Genomic DNA, 27,360 nt, shown 5'->3' with positions numbered 1-27,360 from the left:
AATTCCAAATCCAATGCATCAGCCTGATATTTCCAACATCTACAATCAAACCCCACCACCAAAAAGATGTTTCCCTTCCCTACCCCGTCCGCTTTCCGCAGGGACCGTTCATTCCGTGACTCCCTCGTCAGCTCAACACTTCCTACCAACCCCTCCATCACACCCAGTACCTTTCCCTGCAACCACCAGAGGTGCAATACCTGTCCTTACATGTCCCCTCTCACCTCCGTCCAGGGCCCAAACAATCCTGCCAGAACCAGCAGAGATTCACCTGCACTTCATCCAACCTGATCTATTGTATCTGTTGCTCCCAATGTGGTCTCCTCTATATCGGGGAGACTGCGCTCTGCAAGCGCCAACAAACCTGACCTTCCGGTTGCCATCCATTTTACTTCCTCCTCCCACTCCCCCTGGCGACATGTCCATCCTTGGCCTTCACTTATCCCATGTCCAGACCACCCCTTCCTCCTTGCCTCCCTGACTTGACCCAACCTGTCCATCTTCCTACCACAATGACCCCTTACCATTCCCCCAGCCACACCTCCCCTTGCTCTATTTACATCTGTGCTCTCTTCCCCCTCTCCAGTTCTGACTGAGTGTTTCGGCCCGAAACGTTGACTTTCTTGCTCCTTGAATGCTATCATCAGCTCAACTTTGGGCCCTTTTCATAATACGAGTTTATAAGTAGTGCTTAAAGTCATAGAATCATAGAGTAATACAGCATGGAAACAGGCCCTTTGGACCAAACTGGTCCATGCTGAGAATGGTGCCCATTCAGCTTGTTCCAACTGCCCACATTTGGTCCATATTCCTGTAAACCCTTTCATCCATCTACCTATCCAAATGTTATATAAATGTTGCCACTGTACCTGCTTCAACCACTTTCTCTGGCAGCTCATTCCATATACGCACCACTCTCTGCGTGAAGACGTTACCCCTCAGGTCCTTCTTAAATCTATCCCCTCTCACCTTAAACCAATGACCTCTAGTTTTCAATTCCCAATCCCTGGGAAAAAGACTATATGCATTCAGCCTATCTATGCCCCTCATGATTTTATACACCTCAATAAGGTCAACCCTCATTCTCCAACGTTCCAAGGAATAAAGTCCTATCCTGGCCAACGTCTCCCTATAACTCAGGCCTACTAGTCCTGGCAACATCCTTGTAAATCTTCTTTGCACACTTTCCAGTTTAACTATGCTTTTCCTATAACAGGGTGACCAAAACTGTACACAATACTCCAAGTGCAGCTTCACCAACAACTAATTCAACTGTAATATAACGCTCCAACTCATATACTCAATGCCTTGACCGATAAAAGCCAGCATGCTAAATGCCTTCTTCACCACCCCGTCCACCTGGGACGCCACTTTCAACGAACTATGTACTTGTATTCCTAGGTCCCTCCGTTCCACAACACTCCTCAGGACTTCACCATTTACTGTATATCATAGATTATAGAATCCCTACAATGTGGAAACAGGCCATTTGGCCCAACAAGTCCACACTGCCTCTCCAAACAGCACCTCACCCAGACCCATTCCCCTAATTTCCCATGTCTAACCCACCTAACCTAAACATCCCTGGACACTATGGGCAATTTAGCATGACCAATCCACCTACCCTGCACATCTTTGGACTGTGGGAGGAAACCCACGCAGACACAGGGAGAATGTGCAAACTCCACACAGACAGTCGCCCAAGGCTGGAATCGAAGTATAAATATAATGTATAAATCCTACCTTGGTTTGACTTTCCAAAATACAAGGTATTCAATACACCTTATCTGTATTGAATTGCATTTGCCAATCCTCAGCCCAATTCCCCATCTGATCAAGATCCCTCTAATCTTTGATAGCCTTCCTCGCTATCAACGATAGCGCCTAATTTTGTTTCATCCACAAACTTAATAATCATGCCTTGTACATTCACATCCAGATCATTTACGTAAATAACAAATAACAAACGTCCCAGCACCGACCCCTGTGGCACACCACTAGTCACAGGCCTCCAGTCTGAGAAACAACCTTCAACCATCACCCTCTGCTTCCTACCATCGAGCCAATTTTGAATCCAATTAAGAGATAACAAGGTGTAGAGCTGGATGAACACAGCAGGCCAAGCAGCATCAGAGGAGCAGGAAGGCTGACGTTTCGGGCCTAGACCCTTTGAATCCAATTAGCTAGCTTTCTCTGGATCCCATGGGACCTAATTTTCATGAGTAGTCTGTCGTGTGGGATCTTGTCAAAGGCCTTACTAAAATCCATATAGACAACATCCACAGCCCTACCCCCGTCCACCCTCTTGGTTACCTCTTTGAAAAACTCAGATTTTTCAGACATGATTTCCTGAGATAAATCCATGCTGCTATCTCTAATCAGACCTTGACTATTCAAATATTGGTTGATCATGTCCCTTAGTATCCTCTGTAATAACTTGCCTACCACTGATGTCAGGCTCACTGGCCTGTAGTTCCCTGGCTTGTCTTTGCTACCTTTCTTAAACAATGGAACAACATTAGGCACCTTCCAGTCTTCCGGAACTTCACCAGTGGCTAAAGATGAAGCAAAAACCTCTGCAATTTCTTCCCTAGCTTCCCACAACATCCGAGGATGCACTTGATCAGGCCCAGGGGATTTATCCACCTTAATGTACTTTAAGGCTGCAAACACCTCCTCTCTGGTAATGTGTATGCGGTCCAAAACAGCCCCACTTGTTTCCCTTATTTGCTTAGCATCCATGATTCTTTCTTTAGTAAACACGAAGGAGAAATATTCATTAAAAATCTCCTCCATCTCCTGTGGCTCTACACATGCTGATCTTTAAGGGGACCTATTCTCTCCTTAGCCATTCTTTTACTATTAATATAGCTATAAAATCTCTTGGGATTATCTTTAACCTTACCTACCAGATCAACCTCATACCCTCTTTTTGCTCTTCTGATTTCCCTCTTGAGGGTGCTCCTACATTTTTATAGTCATCTAGGGATTCACTTGAGCCCAATAGCTTAAACCCAATGTATGCCTTCTTCTTTTAAGCCTCAATACCCCTCGTCAGCCAGGGATCCCTAAACCTGCCAGCTTTTCCCTTTACCCTAACGGGGACATACTGTCCCTGGACTCTTGATATCACACTTATAAAAGCCTCCCATTTGCCAGTTGTTCCTTTCTCTTCAAATAGACTCAGTCAATCGACCTCTGCTAGATCCTGCCTAATGGCCCCAAAATTGGCCCTGCTCCAGTTTAGCATCTTAACCTGTAGGCTTGTCCTATCTTTTTACGTAACTGTTAAAATTAAGAGTGTTATGGTCACTGGACCCAAAATGCTCTCCAAATTACACTTCAGTCACTTGCCCGATCTCGTTTCCGAAGAGGCGGTCCAGTGTTACACCCTCCCGAGTAGGGCCCTCTACATATTGATTTAGGAAACTTTCTTCAACACATTTGACAAATTCCACCCTGAGATCACCAAGCTACCTCTGATCAAGATGGCCATAATCAAAATGAAGTGAAAATGACAAATGAACCTGCAAATCATATAAAATGGAAGTTTCACCCCTCAGGTAGAGGGGACCTCAGCAGCATGCACCATTTTACTATGTACACTTCAACATGTAAGAGTATATTTGTTTAAATGAAATTTGAATTGTGTAATTTTGCACCTATGGTGATAGGTTCCATCAGTAACAACGTCAACAGAAGTCGTTCTGGTCATTGAATAATTCTGATTTTCAGATCTCAGAGACAATATGCAGAAATTTTCCAAAGTAAGCAAACAGCACAGCCTTTTAGTTGTGCATTTTACACTAGGACCACATCTTGAGAAGCGAATGAATTTAAGGGAACGGATAATTAGATAATGTTTAATTTTGAAGTAATTTGGAGGAAAGAGCACAGATTTAGTTTATAAAGGTGAACAGAACGTTTTTTTTTGCCAAAAACCATTTAAATTGGCGGCATGGTGGCTCAGTGGTTAGCATTGCTGCAGCCTCAGAGCCATGGACCCAGATTCGATTCCACCTTAGGCGACTGTCTGTGTGGAGTTTCCACGTTCCCCCCATGTCTTGTGGGTTTCCGCCAGGTACTCCGGTTTCCTCTCATAGTCCAAAGATGTGCAGGTTAGGTGGACTGGCCATGCTAAATTGCCCATAGTGCTCAGGGATGAGTAGGTTAGGTGTGTTGGCCTTGGGAAATGCAGGGTTACAGGGAAAGGGTAGGGGGATGAGTCTGGATGGGATGCTCTTTGGAGGTTCGGTGTGGACTCATTGGACCGAATGGCCTGTTTCCACACTACAGAGATTCTATATCTATACTAGCAACACAAGCACATGCAAATATGGTTTCAGTTTGTCTGATATTTTCAGGACAGGGATTCCCAAGAAAGCAGTCCAGCACCCCAACTCCATAAAATCTGACCAATTTAAATAAAAGATAAGCAAGGCAGTTGACGATGAAGGATATGCAGTTGTCCTTATTGCCAAAAATTACAGTAGAAATTATTAGTGCAATTTAGTGAAAAATCACCCCAAACTTCAGTTTAAAATTGTTGAGGTGACATGCTGCTGATTACACTATATTCACAACACACATCTCAAAAGGAACTGTGGGTTAGTGGGGGATCAAAGACAAGTCAAATTATGTTTTGAGTTTCCTTCCTCAGAACACCAAGCTACTTTTGATCAAGATGGCCATAATCAAAATGAAGTGAAAATGACAAATGAACCTGCAAATCATATAAAATGGAAGTTTCACCCTCAGGTAGAGAGGACCTCAGCAGCATGCACCATTTTACTGTGTAAACTTCAACATGCAAGAGTATATTTGTTTAAATTGGCTCAGTAATTTCTAAAATGATTTCTTAAATTCAGTGATCAAAGGTTTTCAATTTAATGTAGGAAATTTTAAAATTTGACAAATTATAGAATTTTGAATTGTTTTTGGTGTGAACCATCTTTCCATTTTGTAAACAAAGTGCTAGCCTTTTTCCATGATTATTCACATATGTTCTATAATATTAAGTGAATATAGTTGTGATTAAATGCTGAAATTCCACTCAGTTTTAGAACTGTTAACCCATTTGCATGCCATGGCTTAACTTCAGAAATCATACTGAAATAAGGAAGAAGAGACTCACTGTGGTGTGAATGGTGGAATTCCAGGAGAATGGAACCAGGTATTCCAGTCAACTTTATTCAAAATCTCAGTCTAGTGAAAATTAAATATTTCAATGAAATAGTGCTGCAAAACATGTTTATTGTTCAATGTAAAACAAATATCCACCTGCTTCTCTTTCAGGATTGGAGTGGGAAGGATTTGATGTGAGAGTAAGAGATGGTGGCTGAAGGGTTCAAGAGAGAACAGTGCTTGGCAGTGCGTTATGGAAGGTTCAAGAAGTTGGGGCACGTTCACATGTTATGCTGCTTGGCAGTAAGAAAACAATGCCTCCTCCTGGCCCATAAGTTGTGCTGTAAAGGCACTTAGCTAGTGGATCCAGCTCTTCTCATTTTCCACTTGCTAGATTTCTGAAGGTGCTGAACTCCCAAGCACATGTTAAAGATAGAATCCTCTTTTTAGTAAGGCCTCCCCTATTTTTATATGCCATTCCCTTTGAAACAAGGCCAACACTCAATTTGCCTTCCCTGTTAACTACTGAAATGTATACTAACGTTTTGAGGTTTATGGTCAAGGACTGCCAAATACCTCTACTATGGCTTTCTACAGTCTCTCTCCATTTAAATAACATTCTTCTATTCTTCCTGACAAAGTGCATAACCTCACATTTTCCACATAATATTCCATCTGCCCACTCACTTAACCTGTCAAAATCCCTCTGTAGATGATGTCCTCACTACTTGCTTTCCCACCTATTTTTGCATCATTTGCAAACTTGCCTTTATTCCATTAACTTTCCTCATCCAAGTCGTCAATATATATTGTAAATGATGGTAGCCCCAGCACAGATTCTGTAGCATCCCACGAGTTACAGGTTCCAATCCTGAAAATGGTTCCCTTATCCCAACTCTGTCTTTGATTAGTTAGCAATCCTCTATCTATGCTAATACACAACATTCATGGGCTCTTATCTTCAGCAGCTTAACATGTAGTAGCTTATCAAATGCTTTCTAACAATCTAAATATATTATATTTAGATGAGGAGAAATTTCAACACCCAGCCAGTGGTGACGCTATTGAATTCTCTGCCACATGCTTCAAGGAGGAATTAGATATAGTTCTTAGGGTTAAAGGAATTAAAGGGAATGAGAAGAAAGCAGGAACAAGGGACTGAGTTGGATGTTCATCCATGATCAGAGTGAATGGCAAAGCAAGCTCAAGGACTTAAAAGTCTACTCCTGCTTTATTTTCTACATTTAAAAATATTAGCTAGAGATGCTGCATTTAAGATGGTCAGGTAGTTTCTATGACAGCAATTTTGTTAAGTTAAACTTGGGTAGGTTATTCTGTCATTATGACGTAGCTTGGACCATTCCATGGTGCAAAGCTACTTTGCGGAAGACGGACAAATGGAACCCAACATATTACCTGAGGCACCACTGTTTTCTTTTAAGCACGTGTATACATATATGAAATTAACAGCGAAAACTACAAAACAAATCTCAAGACTTGCATCTATAAACTGAAAAATTCAGATACATATTTTACTGGGATTATTGACGAGATGCAAGAAGGCCCAAATTAAAACAATGACTAAATCAAATATTATTACATTATTGATCTAAACGCACTCACTTTATCACTAAAATATGTATACAGGCATTTCTTCCAGTCCTCCGTGGTTACACTGCTGTAGGCAAATGTTTGAATATAAGCTTTGAGGAACCCCATGAAGATATCTAGCATCAAGATCAAAAAAAAATTCTTCAGTTTAACAAATCCACAGGCTTTCAAAGCAAAACTTATAAATCTGAATAATTGGTTTTGTACAGGGCTTCCCAAACTGCAGGTCATGACTCCTAGTCGAGTTGGAGGGCAAGAATTTGGGATTGCAAGCTCTGAAGCAGCACTGACTGCAGTGGAACTTGGGCTGATCCTAACAGTTCTGTTGCTCCTATAAAAAGCTCACTCTTTTTTCGAAAAGATGAAAAGGTACGTGCTCATTTTTCCTGCATTTTCATCAACTGCCCCATGAGGGAGATGGGAAAAGGGTGTGGGGGTGAAGGAGGGGGCTGGTAAAGGGAAGGGAATAATGTGGGAGGTTGGTAAAGTGAGGGGCTGAAGGGGTCAATGGAGGATTTTGGTGAAAGGAGGGAGAAGGAGGTGGGAGGCATTTGTTGAAGGGAGGATGTGATGGGAGGAGGCACACAACATTTTTCACCTCTGCTGCTCCAGAAGTACTGCCCAATTCACTTTAACAGTCCAAGATATCCCTTCAACAACACCAGGGTTCCATAAGTTTTCAGCCTGGGTCAAATAAACTGAGGTGTAGAAATGGGGGTCTCACAAATTCTGAGATATGGAAATGATGTCACACCAGAAAAAAAAAAAAAAAAAAAATCTGTGAAGCGTAGTAGCCTTGCATCTCAAACAATAATGAGACAGACAGCTTAGTGGCATGGTGTAAAGTCAACAATCTCTCGGCTGGTCATCGACTTTAGGTAGTGGGGTGGAGGACGCACCTGTTTGTATCGATGGTGCTGAGGTGGAGGTGGTCGAGAGCTTCAAGTTCCTAGCAGTGAATATCACCAACAATCTATCCTGGTACATTCACACTGACACCACAATTGAGAAAGCACACCACCACTCTACGTCCTCAGAAGGCTAAGGAAATTCGCCATGTCCACAATGACTCTTACCAATTTTTATAGCTGCATCACAGAAAGCAACCAATCTGGATGTGTCACAGCTTCGTTTGGAAACTGTTTTGCTCAAGACCACAGGAAATTATAGAGAGTTGTGAAAGCAGCCCAGTCAATGACAAAAACCAGCCTTCCCTCCATTGACACTGTCTATACTTTCTGCTGCCTTGGGAAAGCACCCAATATAATCAAGGACCCCACCCACCCTGGTTATACTCCCTTCCACCCTCTTCCATCAGGCAGAAGATACATAAGTTTGAAAACACGTACTAACGGATTTAAGAACAGATTCTTCCCCACAGTTATCAGACTTTATGAATGGACCTCTCATATTTGAGTTGATCTTTCTCTGCACCATCTCTGTAGCTTAACACTATTTTCTGCATTCTGTTCTATTACCCTGACATACTTATGTAGGGAATGATTTCTCTGGTTAGAATGCAAAACAATACTTTTAACTGTATCTCGATACATGTGGCAATAATAAACCAAATCAAAATGTAGCATTTACCTGGTCCTCCAAGCTGTTCCTCCAAATGATAAAGTAAAGCGAATCCCTTTTCATATGGCACAGATGAAAATGCATCATCAGGGTCAGTATCACACAGCCTGGGGACCAGACTGGTCAGGAGATTAGTAGCACCAAATGTCTCAATCTAACAAAAAGCATGAATTTAAATTAGATATGTTTCTGAAAAGACACTACCTATTACCGAGATCAGAAATAAAAAGAGAATAATAGAACTAGCGAACCAAGCAGCATCTGCAGAGAGAAACAAAAGTCAATTCCGAGGTCAGGGTGAAAGTCTTTTTCATGAGGGAATTTGTGATATCACTTTCCTCTCTGTTGGTTTATGAATGAGTTTAAAATAGTTATTAAAATGCAAGTTTTTCCAAGTAAAAAGTATGTAATTATGTATTAAAGAAAACCCTTTCTGACATACAGTTTTAATCTTCAACTGCAGTGTCCTAGAGTAAGTGATCCTACTGCTACATTGAGAAAAGGTGCTTTTTTTGACGTAGGTCTCAAAGGCTGCTGCGTAAGATCAAAGATAGTCACATTCCATTCAAACATTATTCAAACCAACGGCTTTCCTCTAACATTGCTGTTGGTGGAGCAACCATCTTCCCAAGATATTTGTTACAATTCAGGCTTCGGGTTAACAAATTTGCCTTGCCTTCAAGGCAAAGCGATTGCTTTGATTAAAAGATGGAATCTGTAAATAAAAACAGTGGTCTTCCATGTAATTGATAATCTGCCCAGAGTTAACATTCAACTCCAAATTTCAGCACTTCTGGAGACCAGGTGGGATACCGATTAAATTCTGCTAAATATTTCTGAACATATAGGAAGTAAAGGTCAGAAAACTAAATCTGGGTTATTGACTTAGAATTAATGCTGATTATAGGTACACAGGATGAATGTAGAGAAGCTGTGAAACATAAAGTAAATGTACTTTAAAAACATGTATATGAAAGTAGTTTTCACTGGATCAAAAAATCCTTTGTGGCCATTCCTTCATAGCTTTATTAGCATGTGGATTTCTGGATAGAATAATCCTTTACAGATCTGCACAGTTTGACTGATTGATTGATTTATTGTCACATGTACCGAAATACAGTGAAAAGCTTTGTTTACGAGTGGTACAGGCAGATCACAGTAAGCAAAGGATGTATAGATTAAACAGGGTTCAAGGCATACAGGTTACACCATTTAAGGCTAGAGTCCATTCAATAGTCTGATAGCGGCCGGAAAGAAGCTGTTCCTGAAGCTGCTTGTGTGTGTGTTCAGGCTTCTGCATCTTCCAGGTGAAGCAACACTTCACCTGCACTTTCCAGAATCTAGTCTACTGCATTCGCTGCTCACAATGTGGTCTCCTCTACATTGGGGAAACGAAGCATAGACTTGGCGACTGCTTCGCTGAACATCTATGTTCTGCTCGCAAAAAAAAAGACCCTGAACTATCTGTTGCCTGCCACTTCAACGCACCACCCTGCTCCCTGGCCAACATCTCTGTCTCTAGCTTGCTGCAGTGTTCCAGCGAAGCCCAACACAAGCTGGAAGAACAACACCTCACTTTCCACTTGGGGACCCTACAGCCCCAAAACTCAATACTGAATTCAATAATTTTAGGGCCTAAACTCTCCCATGTCCCAGCCCCCTACCCCACACACCATGCCTTGTTATCACATAGCCTGCAATTACACACTGCCAGTTGTTAGTCACTAACAGTCCCCACTAACAACTATTCACCCTCCCAGCCTGATCGTTAGCAATTCCTTTGTCTGTCCAACTGTCTTTCTCTCTCTTTGGGCTCTATCCTATCATTTACTCCCTACCTCACCCACCTCCCTATTTTCTGTATATAAACTGACATTTTCCCAGCCACCAGCAGTTCTGAGGAAGGGTCACCGGACCCGAAACGTTAACTCTGTTTTCTCCTTCACAGATGCTGCCAGACCTGCTGAGCTTCTCCAGCAACTTTGTTTTTGTTCTGCATCTTCTGCCTGATGGAAGAGGTTGTAGGAGGTCATTACCAGGGTTCAATGGGTCTTTGATGATCTTGGCCTCCTTTCTGCAGCAGTGAGCCACGTAAATAGAGTCCATGGATGGGAAGCTGGCTTCTGTGATGTTCTGGGTTGCACACACCACCTTCCGCAGTTTCTTATGGTCCTGCATCCGGACAGTATGCTTTCAATGGTGCATCCGTAGAAGTTAGTGAGGGACCTTATGGACATACCAAATTTCCTGATCCGCCTGAGGAAGAGGAGGTATTGTTGTGCCTTCTTGATTGTTACATTTATGTGGGAAGTCCAGGACTGGGAGTTGGTTATCATCACTCCGAAGAACTTGATGCTCTTCACTCTCAAACTTAGTTCCATTGATGTAGATGGGGGCGAGTTCTTCTTTCTTTCTGAAGTTGATGATTAGTTCTTTAGCTTGCCGACATTGAGAGAGAGATTATTTTCACTGCACCACGTCACCATGCCCTCTATCTCCCTTCTGTAGTTTGACTTGTCATTGTTAGATATCTGTCCCACAATGGTGGTGTCACCAGCAAACTTGTAGATGGCGTTCGTTCAGTATTTGGCAACACAGTCGTAGGTGTACAGGGAGTACAGTAGGGGGCTGAAAATGGATCCTTTGATAGCAAATGTCAAAGATGCAAATCTCAGCAGGTCTCCAGAATTTAGATCTCTAGCAGAAGTAAAGACCAATAACTTCCTGGTATGTAATTAGTGAAAGGCTTAACTACACATCCTATCTAATTAAAAATACAAGGTGTAAAACCAACCCATTTAATACCAAGCAGGTGCTCACACACACTGATTTGAGAATCTATTAGCAAGAGAAATAAAGTCTCCATATCATGACTACTTTCTAGACTAATCTTTCAACCTCCATTGATATTTTAACAAGATACCTTCCTCAATTTTAGCTTTTCAGTGAAGTAGGAGATAGAATATCCCAGACATACTCTGGACTGAATTCCTTGTGGGGCATTTTGCTGATGCTGTTCAGAAGGCTTTAAACTAAATCAGCAAGGGTGTGGGATCAAAAGACAATATTAGAGTAGAATCTCAGGGTGCACTAAATATTTGGAGACACACATAGCTCTAGTATAGTCAACTGGTGGAGTTGGAGCAAGGGGGTGAAATGATGAAGTCTAAATCAGCATTACTGTGCATATATGTGAATTGACACAGTAAACAAAATTGGGGAATAACAAGCACAGATTGCCATGTGGAAATATGATATTATAGTGACACAACAGTGCTGGATCAAGGAAGGGCAGGTGTAGGTGTTAAATATTCCTGATACAAGGTATTTAGGTAAGATGGGAAAGGAAGGAAAGGAGGGGTGGTGGTAACAGTGAAGGATAGCATTGTGGTGCTGGAGAATAAGGATGTCCCAGAGAGTTCGTGGACAGAAGCAATTTGGACAGAGCTGAGAAAAGAAAGGTACAATTATATTGCAAGATGTAGTGGCAGACCATCAATTGACAGAAAGTACGTAGAGGTCAAATATGAGAGATGCAAACACTATATTAGTTATATTGGAGAGCTTTACCCAAATGTAGACTGGACTGTGGTAGCTTAAAGGACAAACATTCCTAGAGTGTGTTCAGGAAAACTTTCTGCAGCTGTATATGCCCAGTCCAAGAAGAAAGAATGCATATTGGACCTGGCTCTTGGAAACGAGATGGACCACATGGATCAAGTGTCAATGGGGGAACATTTAGGAGACAATGATTATTATGTTGTAAGGTTTAAGATAACAATCAAAAAGGACAATCTAGGTAATCCAGAGTAAGAATAGTTAGCCTGGGGAGAACTAACTTCAATGAGGCAAGAACAGAAAAGGGCCAACAAGAATGGAACAAAGGATTAAAGGGAAAATCTGTGGCTGATGAATAAGCTACCCTAAAAGAAAACAGTTCAAGCACAGTCAAGGTGTATTTCCTCAAAAATAAAAGTTAGGGCAAACAAATCCAGGGCTTATTGGGTGAAAAAAAGAGATAGAAGTTAAAATAACGTAGTAAAAGTGTGCTTATCACAAGTATCAATAAGGAAATGCAACTGAGAACCATAGGAAGGTTCAGAAGAGAAGTAAAAAAGTACATCAGAGAACAGTGATGTAAAAAGGGTGGTCAACATAAAGGGCATCCCAAACTCTTCCTCGGACATAAGGAGTAAAAAAGGAGAAGTTGTGATAACTAGAGATTATAAAAGGGAATGTACACAGAGGAGTTCTTTTTTTAAATTAATTCATGGGACTTGGGCATCACTGGCATGGCCAGCATTTATTGCCCATCGCAGAGGTCAGTCGAGAGTCAACCACATTGCTGTGGGTCTGGAGTCATGTGTAGGTAAGGCCAGGTAAGGATGGCAGATTGCCCTCCCTAAAGGATATTAGTGAACCAGATGGGTTTTTCTGACAATTAGCAATGGTTTCATGGTCATCGTTGGACTCTTAATTCAAATTTCACCATCTGCCATGATGGGATTTGAAGCCAGGTCCCCAGAACATTACCTGGGTCTCTGGATTAATAGTCCAGTGATAACATCACTAGGCCATTGCCTACCTATGTGGATGTTACATTGTGACAAAGGAAGAAACAATGTCACAAGAAATGTTCAAAATTGACAGGGAGAATTGTCGATGGATTGACAGCAGCTCTGAAGGAGGGTCACTGGACTTTCTCCCAACAGATGCTTCCAGACCTGCTGAGTTTCTCCAGCAATTTCTGTCTTTTATTCTAATTGCCTTCCATACTACCTGCAAAACTTGGATGACAGCTTTTTGTGATTTATGTACAAGGACTGCCAAATCTGTGTTACAGATTTCTGTACTCTTTCCCATTTAGGTAATAGTCTGATCCTCTATTCTTCTTGCCAAAGTACACAACCTTATTTCTGACCACACTGGAGGAACATTTGTATTTGATTTACCCAGAGGTATAGGGACACTTGCTTTTCCCGATATATGTTAACCATCTAGATCTCGGCATGACAATTTCCACGTTTGCTGCTAACACAATGTGGAAGCATTACAAACTGTGAGGAACAACATAGAACTTAAAAAGTAAACACAGAAAATAGGTGGAGTAGGCCATTCAGCCCTTTGAGCCTGCACCATCATATGATCATAGCTGATCATTCAGTTTACCAGTACTTCACTCCCACTTTCTCTCCACACACCTTGATCTCTTTACCCAAACGGGCATGTCCATCTCCCTCTTGAATATATCCAATGAACCGGCCTCCACAGCTTTCTGTGGTAGACAATTCCACAGATTCACAACTTTGAGCGAAGAAATTCTTCCTCATCTCAGTCCTGAACGGCTTACCCCTTATTTTCACACTGTGACCCCTAAATCGGACTTCTCCAACATAGAACATAGAACAGTACAGCAAAGTACAGGCCCTTCGGCCCATGATGTTGTGCCGAGCTTTTACCCTAATCCTAAGGTCTATCTAACCTCCACCCCCACCTTATACTATCATCCATAAATCAGGAACGTCAGGAACATTTTTCCCACATCTAGCCTGTCCCATCTGGATTTTATATATTTCTACAAGATTCCCCCCTTCACTCTTCTAAATTCCAGTGAGTACAAGTCCAGTCAATCCAGTTTTTCTACATATGTGAGTCCTACCATCCCAAGAATCATTCTGGTGAACCTTCACTGGACTCCCTCAATAGGAAGAATGTCCTTCCTTAGACTAGAAGACCAAAACTGCACACAAAACTCCAGGTGCAGCCTAACCAAGGCCCTGTACAACTGCAGCAAGACATCCCTACTTCTATACTCAAATCCTCTCACTACGAAGGCTAACATGCCATTAACTTTCCTCACCATCTGCTGCACCTGCACACCAACCTTCAGCGACTTTCCACCATGACACTTAGGTTTTCAGAGATTTTCTGAAAAAGGGTCTAGGCCCGAAACGTCAGCCTTCCTGCTCCTCTGATGTTGCTTGGCCTGCTGTGTTCATCCAGCTCTACACCTTGTTATAGAAGTTTTTAAGTTCTGTTTAAAATTGGACAATTTTAAGAATTCTACACCAGCTTAAAGTCCGAAATATTTAAATAAGGCAATAGCACCATCCATTGGAAGAAAAGGTGTACCTGAAGAAACAAAATAGAGTTTTTGAATGTTAACATAACATGTTGATCCAGGTTACAATGGATGCTTGGCAATTAACATCCATTCTTTTGTGCATGTCACACCATTGTTATAGAGCTGTGGAAGCCTAAATGTTTTAGCCTCTTTCTCTCTTTCGTTGCCTTCAAGACACTATTTAAAATGTTACACTTTAGCAAAGCTTTTGGTCACCTTTCCTAAAAGGCAACTTCTTTTGGCTTGACATCAATTTCATTCAACTACACAGAAACATAGAAAATAGGAACAGGAATAGGCCATTCAGTACTTTGAGCCTGCTCCGCCATTCCCTATGATCATCCAACTCAGTCCCCTGTTCATGCTTTTACCCCATATCCTTTGTTCCTTTAGGGCTAAGAACTATATTTAACTCCTTCTTGAAAACATTCAATACTTTGGCCTCAACCGCTTTCTGTGGTAGAGAATTCAACAGCTCATCACTCTCTGGGTAAAGAAATCACATCAGTCTTAAATGTTATACTCATATCCTTAGAGGGACATCTAGTCTGGACTCCTCAGTCATCAAGAACACCCTTCCTGAAGTTACATTCTCTAAGTCCTGTTAGAATATTAAAGGTTTCTACGTGATCTTACTATAGTTTTCGGCTCATTGGTGTTTCTAAGCTTCTACCCAGGTTCCACTCCATCAGAGCTAATATTTTTCCTCACTATTGTGTTAATGTGCTCTTCAAACAGCAATGCTACCCCACCTCCTTTTCCTCGTCATCTGTTCTACCTAAACACTGGTTTTCAGTTCCCACCCAGAGTCACCGTGCAGCTATTTCTCCATAATTCAACTATATTAAACTATATATAAACTATATTTATATCTATTTCTGCAACTACTTCACCCACTTTATTGCTAATTGTCCGTACATTAAGACACAAGCCTTGTTTCTTAATCTTTTCAGTCCTGTCCCCACAAACCCGTGAAGCACCCTGTGACATTTATGAAACAGCCCAAATGCTACAGAAATACAAGCTGCAGTTATGATCATTGCCGCTGCTGTTTATGTCACAGGGAATGCTTGATGTCATCCTCATCAGCTGCTGCCAATATCAGGCCAATTCCTTGCACAGACATCTTAACGGTTAGCCCGAATCTCAACCCTAGTTCCGGCTCCTGCTAAATCCATAAAAAATCAACAAAGTAAGAAAGATGTTGTAATCACAGATACAAAGGAGACCAGAGTCTAGAGACGGGCAGAAAGGAGGAGGCAACTAAGGTGCTCTGGTCAGCAGGGTACAACATTGTACCAAGAACCCAAAGGTCTCTATTTTTAAAAGTACAAGTCATATTATAAATCAGAAACAGCATTAACCACGACACATACAGCATCCTGTAATTATTGGATGGGTTACTTCAGCAATTAATTAACTCACCGCTTCAAGCAGACCTTTCCAGCCTCCAATGGCTGCAAATTGCCTGTGTTTTTCACCAAACATGGAACGGGCGATCATACGCTCCAAGTACACTGTATGACCTTCATTTAACCTAGTAGAAATACATCTTCATTTACCACAAGTGTGTTCAAAAGCTGCGCTTACCATCCATTTTTTAGCAAATGTCAACAAATTGTTTTATGAATGGAGGTGAGCTGTCTTCTTGAACTGCTACAATCCATTCACTGTAAGCACATGCACAGTGTTGTTCAGGAAGGGGTTCCAGATTTTGACCTAGTAACAGTGAATGAATGGTATTATAGTTACAAGTCAGAAAGCTGAATGGCTTAAAAGGGAGCTTGTAAGTGGCAATGATCCCATGCATTTGCTGCCCTTGACCCTCTAGATGGCAGCTGTTGTAGGTTTGGAAGGTGCTATTTATAGAATGTTGCTTAATTTCTGCAGTGCAACTTGTAGATAGTACAAATGCTACTACTACATTGGTGGTGAGGGAATGAATATTTATGGAGGTGATGTTTGTCCTGGATGTTTTTGTCGAGTGTTCGAGTGTTTTTGTCATACTGAAGTAATGAATGGAATAATGTCTACAGTGTTATTTGTATGGGCTACCAGAAGACATTAGATAAAGTCTCTCAGAAGAGAATGTTACCTGAAGTTGAAGCTCATGTAATTGGAAATATTAATAAAGCTCCTTTGGACACAGGATCTGTTGAGCTGAGTCCTTTCTATACGGTGAATAGATAGTAACAGCGGCAGTTCAAAATGTCTGGGGATGGTCCATTAAATCGTCATGGACAATACAGAAATTAATTCAAGACTAATGGAACACTGTAAAAAGTCTTGTTTAGACTACATCTGGAGTTACAGTGAGCAGCTTATACCTTAAGAAGGGTAAATTGGTCTTGTGGAAGTGTAGCATAATGTACCGGAATGACATGTAGAATCAGTGAGTTAAGTTACAAAAAGAGATTTAAAATGCTAGAGATTTCTAGAATTTAGAAGGTTAAGGGGTGGTTTAAAATCAGTTTAAGATGTTGAAAAGAACATCTTCTCAACAGCAATTCAGAATGAGCAATAGATGCTGGGCAGTAAAGCCTATGAATGAAAACAAAAGTACCTCTTCAAGAACTTCAATCTGTTAGGTATTACATACCTTCACAAAGCCATGTCGGCTCTGTGATTAGCCTAGACTTTTCAAGGTGTTCAGTTATGTTATTATTAACTTAGCCTAAGAACAATTATTAGAGACTAATTGGCGTCTAAATTCCCAGGTTTACACCTCTCACTTTTCCTAAGCAGGGTGACATATATATTTTTTCAACATAAAAATACAGTTGCTGAATCAAGACAACTTTTGATGATTATAATTAGGATATCTTCACTCAACTCCTTTTAAAAAGCAAAGAGAAGATTTTTCATCACTGGATTTTGCTTACATTAACGTCAACAAGTCTCATTCTGGATGCAATATTGGTTACCTTGAGATTTCTAGTATATTATCTTTTCTCTCTATTGTAAATGCTGATAAAGTTATGATTCAACGTATTTGCCTTTTTCTGATTTTAATTTGTGATATTATTTATTAATTTACATTGCTCCTCTCCATTCTTTCCCTCATAAAATCAAACCAATTTTATACTTTGATCAAATCTCCCCTCAGCCTTCCCTGCTCCAGAGAAGAAACCCAAGTTTTTCTAGCCTCTCCTTATAGCTCATATCCTCTAATCCAGGCAACATCTTCTTCTGTACCCTCTCCAAAGCCTCCACATCCTTCCAGTAATGTGATGACCAGAATTGAACACCATACTCTTCCGAGTGGCCTAACCAAAGAATATAAAGCTGCAACATGACATCCTGACTCTTTTACTCAATTCCTCGACCAATAAAGGCAAGCATGCCATATGCTTCTTTACTACCCAGCTACTCGTATGGCCACTTTCAGAGAGCTATGGACTTAAACCCCAAAATCCCTCTGTATATCAATGCTGTTCACAGTCCTGCCATTAACTATATACTTTTCCTTAATATTGATCTTCCACCTCACACTTACTTGGATTAAACTCCATCTGCCATTTCTCCGCCCATATCTGCAACTGATCTATATTCCGCTGTATCCTTTGACAACCTTCTACATTTCCACAACTCCACTGATCTTTGTATCGTCTGCAAACTTACTAACCTACCCATCTACATTTTCATCCAAGTCATATATATACACATATATATCACAAACAGCAGAGGTCCCTCTGGTTACGGACTTCCAGCCAGAAAACACCCTTCCACCACCACTGTTTGCCTTCTATGGGCAAGCCAATTCTGATCCAAGTCACCTTTATATTCCTCACGGGCCCTTGTCTGATTTTAGCTTCCTAAACTTTACATATGCTTTTTCTCACTTGACTAAATTCACATCCTCCCTCATAATCCAAGAGTCCCTTACCTTGCCAGCCTTGTCCTTCCTCTTTACTGGAACATGTCAGTCCTGACCTCTTGATCAGTAGGTATCTAAACAACTCATATGTCAAATGTGGACTTGCCCGTTAACTGCTCCTCCCAATTAACATCTCCCTAGCCTAATACGGATGTATTTTGCCCTCCTCCAATTTAGTACCTTCCCTTCAATATGTAGGGAGATCACAGATAGCTGTAAGAACAATAGGGTTGTAATAGTAGAGGATTTTAACTTTCCAAATAAAGTGTTAGGGGCTTGGATGGGGAGGAATTTGTGAAGGGTCTTCAAGAAAACTTTCTCAATCAATATATAGAAGGCCCTAATGAAGAAGGGGCAAAATTTGACCTCCTCTTGGAAAATAAGGCAGGGCAAGTAACTGACATGTTTAGTCAGGGAGCACTGACTATAATTCTATTAATTTTAAAATAGTTATAGAAAAGGATAGATCTGATACACAAGTTAAAGACCTAAATTGGGGCTGGGCCAAATTTGATGGTATTAGGCAGGAACTTTCAAAATTTGATTGAAGGATGCCATTTGCAGGTAAAGAGACATCTGGCAAGTGGGGGGCTTTCACAAGCAAGATGAGTGTTCAGGCCAGCATGTTCCTGTTAGTGTGAAGAGCAAAGTTGGCAGGAGCAGGGAAAACTGGATGACTAGAGATATTGAGGCTCTGGTCAAAAAAAAGGAGGCATATGTCAGGTATAGACAAGCTGTGATCAAGTGAATCCCTTTGAATAGAATAGAGCGTGCAGGAGTACACATTAGAGGGAAATCAGGAAGGCAAAAAGAGGACATGAGATAGCTTCGGCAGATAGAGTAAAGGAGAATCCAAAGAGATTCTACAAGTATATTAGGGGAAAGAGTAACTAGGGAGTAAACTGGGTCCCTTAAAGATCAAAGAGGTCGTCTATGTGTGGAACCACAGGAGATGGATGAGATCCTGCAAGCATTTTTTGCATCAGTATTTACCATGGAAAAAGCTATACAAGCTAGGGCAATAAGTAGTGATGTCTTGAAAAGAGACCAAATTATAGAAGAGGTTGTGCTGGAGGTCTTAAAATGCATAAAGGTAGTTAAGTCCCTGGGACTTGATCAAGTGCATCCCAGAACATTGTGAGAAGCTATGGAAGAAATTGCAGGCGCCTAGCGGAGTTATTTGCATCATCGACAGCCATGGGTGAGGTGCCAGAAGACTGGAGGGTGACAAATGTTGTGCCATTATTTAAGAAGGGCTGCAAGGAAAAGCCAGGGAACACACCATTGAGCATAACATCAGTGGTGGGTAAGTTGTTGGAGGATATTCTGAGAGACAGGGTCTACGTGCATTTTGGAAAGGCAAGGACTGATTAGGGATGGTCAGAATAGTTTTGTGCGTGAGAAATTGTTTCTCAAAAACTTGATTGAGTTTTTTGAAGAGATGACCAAGAAGATAGATGAAGGCAGAGCAGTAAATATTGTCAACACAGACTTTTGCAAGGTATTCAACAAGATTCCATATGGTAGTTAGTAAAGTTAGATCACAAGGGATCGAGGAAGAACTAGCCAACTGGATATAAAATTGGCTTGATGGTAGGAGACAGTGGGTGGTGGTGGAATGTTGTTGTTCAGACTGGAGGCCTGTGACAAGTAGTGTGCTGCAAGGATCAGTGCTGGGTCCACTGTTGCTCATAATTTATATAAATGATATGGATGAGAATATAGAAGGCATGGTTAGTAAGTTTGTGGATGACACCAAAATTGGTGGTATAGTGGACAGTGAAGGCGGCTATCAAAGAGTACAACGGGATCTCTGTCAACTGGGCCAGTGGGGACAAGGAATGGCTGGAGTTTAATGCAGATAAATAAAAGGTGTTGCATTTTGGCAAGACAAACTACGGCAGAGCTTACACAGTTAATGGTAGGCCCCTGGGGAGGCTGTCAAACAGACAGACCTGGGGTGCAGGTATAGTGGTCCTTGAAAGTGGTGTCACAGATAGTGAAGGCGGCTTTTGGTACGCTTGCGTTCATCAGTCACAGCATGGAGTACAGAAGTTGGGACATCACATTACAGTTGTACAAGACATTAGTAAGGGCACATTTAAAGTACTGCATACAGGTCTGGTCGCCCTGCTACAGGAAGGATGTTATTAAACTGAAAAGAATGCAAAAAAGATTTACAAGGACATTACTGAGACTGCCGGGTTTGAGTTAAGGGGTGGTTGGATAGGCTACGACTTGTTTGTTGGAGCTTAGGAGGCCACCCGTTGACCTTGTGGAGGTTTATAAAATCATGAGGGCATAGATAATGTGAATAGCCAAGGTCTTTTCCCTAGGGTAGGGGAGCACAAATAGGTTTAAGGTGAGAGAGGAAAGATTTAAAAGGGACTTGAGGGGCAACTTTTTCACACAGAGGGTGGTGCGTATATGGAACAAGCTGCCAGAGGAAGTGGTAAAGGTGGGGCACAATTACAACATGTACTTGACCAAACGTCTTTTAAATGTTAGGAAAGATTTAGAGGGATATGAGCCAAAGCAGGCAAATAGGGTTAAGTTCAGTTTAGGAAACCTGGTCTGCTTGGACGAGTTGGGCTGTTTCCGTGCTGCTTGACTTTATGACTCTATAAAGAGCTCCAGATGCTGAAAATCTGAAACAAATTCAGAAATTAATGGAGAAACTCAGCAGGTCTGGCAGCATATGCGGAGACAAAGCAGAATTAACTGACTTTTCTTCAGAACAGTTCTGATGAAGAGTCACTGGACTCAAAACATTAACTCTGCTTTGCCTCCATAGATGCTGCCAGACCTGCTGAGTTTCTCCAGCAATTTCTAAGTTTGGTCATAATGCCCAAAATTGGGATCACTGCTGCTTCCAAATTTATATTAATGACAGGGTTTAGAAATTCAAACCAAATTTAGCATAAGTGCAGCTTACATTAAATTAAAAGATGGTGCAATCTAAGCAGGCAACCCAGAGTGTTGGATAAAATATGCAGGTCGACTGAAAATTGGCAGATGACATTAAAGCTGATATGAAGTACTACAGTAAAATGTGAAGGGCTTCAAAAATTGTGTTAAAATAGTTTAGAAGGAAAGTTAAAGAGACCAGAAATTGGAATAGACTGTACATTTATGCTCTACCAGAGCAAAGCAGCAATCAACAAAACTCCAATTTTTTCCAGTTTGCAGTATATTGTTTTGGCTCTAGGTTCAGTTGGTTTTGTTGATTGCGGCTTTTCATTGAATTAGCACACTAAGCATGGAATGTTCAAAGCCTCCAGGGTCTGACCAGCTTCTGAATTCATTGTTCTTTTAATAGAGTAAAAGATTCCAGGATGCTTCACAAGATAGATGTCAAACACAATATGAGATCGAGCCATGAAAGAATATTAGATCAATGAGGTAGGATTTAAAGAGCATGTTAAACAAGAAAGATGGTTAGGGGGCATAGGGAGTACATTGCAGAGCTTAGGGGCAAGGCAACTGAAGGCATGGTGTCAATGGTGGAAGGATTCAAGTTTGTGATGTGTAGGAGCTTAGCACCGGAAGAGAGTAAAGATCTTGGAGATGTGCAGCCATATAAAAGTCACATAAAAAGGGATGGATGAGACATCAGAAGGCTTTGGATAAAAAGGATGACTTATTTATTTACAGTTGAGATATTGGCAGACTGGCAGCCAAGTTTACAAAAGTGGAAGATAGGAGACCAACCAGGATTTGAATAGTCACATGTAGAAATAACAAAGGCATGAGTAAGGGTTTCAGCAGCTAATGAGCTGGGGCGAAGCAAAGTCAGGGAATATTGCAGGGGTGTTAAGTCAGTAAGTTAGTTCCTGGAGCAGATATTCAATTAGAAGTCCTCTATGGATTAAATACGAAGCATCAAGGTTGAAGTAACTTGGTTCACCCTGAGACACTTGTAAGGGAAGAGGGATATAAATTGGTAGCTGCAGGAAGAGAGTTAATATCAGGGACCAAAGATAATGGACTTGATTTTTCCAATATTTCTGCTCATCCAGTACTGGATGTTGGACAAGCTGTGTCATAAATCTGACAGTAAAGTGGTCGACAAGGGTTGATGGCAATGTACAGCATCAGGAATGTGGAACCTGACAGTTTAGTTTTAGCTGATGTTGCCACATGCTTGTATTCCTGAAATAGGAGGGGACCAAGTTAAAGCCTCAGGGCCTCTATAGTTAACAGTAATCAAGGAAGAAACCATTGTAGTTAATGTTCTGGTTACCACTAGATGAGCAAGAACAAAATCAGGTGAGCACAGTCCACCCTACTGGGCAATAGAAGAGAGGGGACTGCGGAGAATGGTGTGATCAACAGCATGAAACATTGAAGGCAAGTCAAGAATCTTTAGGATGAATAGTTCAATGGGATGTTATTTAAGATTTTACTAAGATCTGTTTCAGTACTGTGGGAAGAATCAAGCATGGTGTTACAGGAAAGACAGATAGATTTGGAAAATGATAACATGTTCACTCTTACTTATGCCAACAACCTAATTATAAAAATACTAGTTTCTCTTTCCTTGCTGTACTTCACATTTGTCAGCATTAAAATTCATCTACAAGTTTCCTGTTCACATATATGTAGCATTTTGATTTTTTCTGAACTGCATTCACTCTTGCTATTTTGGTGGTATTTACATGTATGACCAATTTGCATTTAGTTGTAAAGTCAAGTCATTGTTCCCTCTGCACAGATCAAGGAGGTAAGTTGGCAGAGCCTGACCTCAGTTGAAAATACCTAACATTTATTCCTTTAATATCAATGGCAAGACAATCTACCTCAAATTGTGAATTTAGTAATCACTTCCCATGTTGGTGAATTTTGAAAATTTAAGAAAATGCATCATTTCTGCAAACATTTAACTTGTGAGATTATGAATCAAGATGAAACAAGAGAATAGTAGTTACTGGAATTCCAGACATTATGCATGTACATACCAGAAATCCTCCCAGGTTTTGTTGGTGACTAGGTTTCCTGTCCAACTGTGGGAAATCTCATGTGCAATTACCTAAAAATACAAATGTTTTCCTGTTCAGTCGCTTAAACCTCTGACAATCAATCGTTAATGTTTGTGCATTAGAATGAAAGCAGCTGTACTAGCAGAACTGGAGAGGGTCTTCATTCACGGCACTTCTAACAGCCTGTAATCAATGGCAGCTGGACAAGAATTGCTGCCTTCATTTTACTTCCTCCCCATCCTTCCTTTCTCAAAAAAATGACAAACATCATTAAAGCCTGAAAACAATTCCAACATAACTATAACTCAAAATGGCAAGCAAGAAAGAACATGCCTTAATAGTCAATAGCAGAGATGTTTTGCTACAGCTGTAGCGAGCATTGGTGAGGCCACATTTGGAATACTGTGTAAGGCTTTTGTTTCATTTGTGCAAATGCATTTGAATCAGTTCAAACAGATTTACTTGACTGATACTGGGATGGGGAGCTTATCTTATGAGAAAAGATTGGGCCGGCTGGGCCTCATATCCAGTCGGAAAAATAAGAGGTGGTCTTATTGAAATATACAAAATCCTGAGGAGATTTGACGAGGTAGTTGAAACTAGAGACTAGAACTGGAGGACAGTCTAAAAATAAGGGATCTCCTGTTAAAAACTGGGAGGAGGAGCTTTCTTTTCTCCCAGATTGTTGAGTGTCTTTGGAACATGCTTCCCCAGAGACCAGTGGACACAGAGTCATTGAAAACTTTTAAGGGAAAGGTAGATAGATTCTCAACAAATAAGGGATCAAGGGCAATTGAGGACATGTGCGGTTGAGGCTTCATTCAAATCCTGACCTTATTGAGTGGCAGAGCAATCTAGAGGGGTTGAAAAGCCTATTCTAGCTCTTAATTCATATGCACATGGCAATTAGGACACAAGCAATTAAGAACACAGAAGGAAAGAGAAATAAAAGCAGGCCATATACCCTTTCAAGCCTGCTCAGCCATTCAATAAGATCATTTATAAATGTGACATTAACTCCACTCTCCCACCTATTCCTATATACTATTATTCACTCAATAGCCACAAATGTCTCAATTTCAGTCTTGAACGCATTTATATCTGATCATCCGCAGCCCTCTGGAAGAGAGGATTCCATGGTCTTACAATCTTCTAATAGAAGAAATCTTTCATCTCAGCACAGCATGTCCTCATTTAACATCGTGGTTGCTTTCAGGAAAATTGCAACTTTAACTAGTGCAGCAATTAAATGAATCATGGTTTCCCATAGGAATCAATGTTAAATTAGAGTTAGGTTCACTTGGACGTTTCTCACCCAGAAAAAAAACAATGCCGAAGCTGAAATACTGTACTGTACCGTACTCCGTGGCAGAGGCTGGACGCCAGGAACTACCTCCACTGACTGATTTCTGCACTAGATGGAGCCCAGCACCTCAGGGCAAGTTCAGGAGGGAAGTCAAGAACAGACAAGAGCAGACATGGAGTACAAGGCAAGAACAGAGGCAGGAGGTGAGGCTGGGGCACAGCAACAGCGAGAAGTGACATGGAGCTAGAGCATAGTTGGGAGACAAGGCCAGGGGAACAGCAGGTCTGGTGGAGAGGGAGAGAAACCATGATGGGTAGGGCAATTCCAAATAGGTTGGGGAGGTGAAGTGGGAACCAAGCTGCGGGAAGGCAAGGCCGGAGGAGACCAGACCAGACTAGACAATAAAGTCAGGAGGGAGGCAACACCAGGAGACAAAAGGTCCAGAGGAGAGGCAAACTGGAAAACAAGGCCAGGAAACAAGGACGTGTGGGTGGGAGAAAGAGGGACTGGGGAGAGGTCAGAAGTGCTGGGGGAAAGTTCTTCTGAGCAGGCAGGCCACTAGCTATGAAGTCTGCCAAACAATGTTAAACTGAAACTGACAGCTTTAACTAGTTATACTTACATTAGTTTATTAACGTCCTGATACCATGTTAACTGTGTCATTGTTAAGTGGGGACTTACTATACTGAATAGTTGGCCTCTTATCCTGAAGTAATAACCACTAGTTCTAGGCTTAGCCAGGGAAAACTATCCCCCAGCATTTGAATTGTCAAGCCCTCAAAGTTTCATACATTTCTGAGAGATCAGCTCTCATCCTTCTGGGGTCCAAACTGTATTCACCCATTCTTTTCAGATCTCTATCGATCACTTGTTGAGTAAACATTTTCTTCATGACTAAGTCACATATAAAAGATAGGCCTCTCAGTTCTGTCAGCAAGTTACAAAGAGAATTATTGAATAAGCTCTATATTAATAAATAACAGAATATTGTACTTACATTAGAAAGACTTCTATCACCAGCCTAGAACAAGATAAAAATTATATTACACATTGTGCAAGCTTTAGCCAGATGAACTAGAATTGAAAACCTATTACATGCTATCACTGTGTTAATTGTCAAACAAATATGCAATAAAATTCATGTTTCACAGACAGCACTAAATAACCATTTATGATTAGAAATTCAATTCTGATCATTAATTTGAACAACATATGTACTTTGAAACAACTGTTAGAAAACCAAAGTACATTTCATTTCTTACCAGCAGAGTTGGTGTTACAAAAGTCAGGCAAGGGTTCTCCATTCCACCATAAGGAAATGACGGAGGAAGTACAAGGAGATCATATCGTCCCCACACATATGGACCCATAAGCTCTTCAGCTTTCTTGAGCATGGTTTCAGTCTGTCACCACAAATAATGCATTAGTGTATACATACAGTAGAGTGTCAAGAAGGCATTTCATTTGATCAGTTACAAGTACTAGGAGATGCATCACGTGGTCAAGAGTCAGTATATTTTGTATTTAACTTGGTAACAGCTTCTCATTTCCTCCCTTACCCATGTCCCAACTGCTGCTAGTTTAACACCAGATGCATTTCCACCAATGCTGTTTAAAATGAACGCTAGGTTATTTAAGAAATGTTCCCCAACAAATGTCCCTCTAATTTAAGATAACGAGGTGTACAGCTGGATGAACACAGCAGGCCAAGCAGCATCAGAGGAGCAGGAAAGCTGACACTTCGAGACCAGAAATGTCAGCTTTCCTGCTCCTCGGATGCTGCTTGGCCTGCTGTGTTCATCCAGCTCTACACCTTGTTATCTCACATTCTCTAGCATCGGCAGTTCCTACTATCTCCTTCTAATTTCCTTTGTTTCTCTATAGTGAAAATGCCAGGCCTAAAGATCTAGCCAAAAACTAGTCAAAGAGGAAAATTCAAAGTAGGATCTTAAGGAACTGAGGTTGAGTAACACTGGTGTTTTACAGAGGGAATTTCACAGTGTGGGACTTTAGGCTAAAAGCGTGGTTACCAATTAAAAGGTATTCAAGGTGGGAAGCTGCACCAAGGTGACAGAAAGACGGGATTTGGGGAGCAGTTGGAGGTGGTTAGAAGAAAGAATGGGTGAGGGCACATTTATTAGGAGAAAGAACTTTAAATTTGGGGCACTGATGGGACTGATAAAGAATAAGACCAAGAGGGACAGGCAAGCAGAACTGTTGCAAGTGAGTGAAGCAGCAAAGATTTAAACGAGCTGAAGTTATGAATTTCAACCACAAGAACATTTGAATTGCTGAGTTTAGAGGTGACAAAGGCACACATGAAACATTTGGGCAGATGAACCAAGGGCGGGGACAGATGATGTCAATAGACAATTTGTATGGAAAGTGTGTAGGGTTGTAAGCAAGCTTAGCATCTAACAGATTGCCAAGAATCTGATTCATTTCGAAAAATGGTTGGGAAGGAGGATTGAATTTGTTTTGAAGATAAGGAGCTTGTGGCAAAAGCTAAAAACTAAACATATGAGTAAAGAAAGGTTTTTGGCAAAGTAGATCATTCATTCTATTCATCATGTCCATTCAAGCAGAAAAAACAGCAATCCAGCCGAATCTTGCCTTCTGGCTCTCAGACTTTGCAGCCTGTAGGTTACAAACTCAACTATATGTTATATACAAAGAGATTGAGGTTTCAGCCTCAATTATCCTGTCAGGCAGTGTGTTCCAGATTCCCAACTTTCTCTGAATTAACTCCTTTAATTCT

At 41.1% G+C, this 27,360-nt stretch overlaps 1 protein-coding gene across 1 annotated transcript in view; it reads right to left on the bottom strand.

The window, feature by feature from the left end:
* Positions 1-5,121: 5,121 nt before the first annotated feature.
* The window catches only part of lta4h (leukotriene A4 hydrolase), a 45,766-nt gene continuing 23,527 nt past the window's right edge, over positions 5,122-27,360 (bottom strand). The window contains exons 8-14 of the mRNA XM_020510250.2: positions 25,865-26,005; positions 25,600-25,623; positions 23,276-23,346; positions 15,866-15,977; positions 8,326-8,470; positions 6,748-6,851; positions 5,122-5,205 (exon numbers count right to left, since the gene is read on the bottom strand). Of these exons, the coding sequence (XP_020365839.2) occupies positions 5,131-5,205; positions 6,748-6,851; positions 8,326-8,470; positions 15,866-15,977; positions 23,276-23,346; positions 25,600-25,623; positions 25,865-26,005 (672 nt within the window). The 3' untranslated portion in view covers positions 5,122-5,130. The remainder of the gene's footprint in view (positions 5,206-6,747; positions 6,852-8,325; positions 8,471-15,865; positions 15,978-23,275; positions 23,347-25,599; positions 25,624-25,864; positions 26,006-27,360) is intronic.

The sequence above is a fragment of the Rhincodon typus genome, chromosome 22, assembly GCF_021869965.1.
Source record: "Rhincodon typus isolate 14 chromosome 22, sRhiTyp1.1, whole genome shotgun sequence".
NCBI lineage: Eukaryota > Metazoa > Chordata > Chondrichthyes > Orectolobiformes > Rhincodontidae > Rhincodon > Rhincodon typus.
The sequence above is the reverse complement of the archived record's forward strand: the minus strand, read 5'-3'. Positions and strand labels throughout refer to the sequence as shown.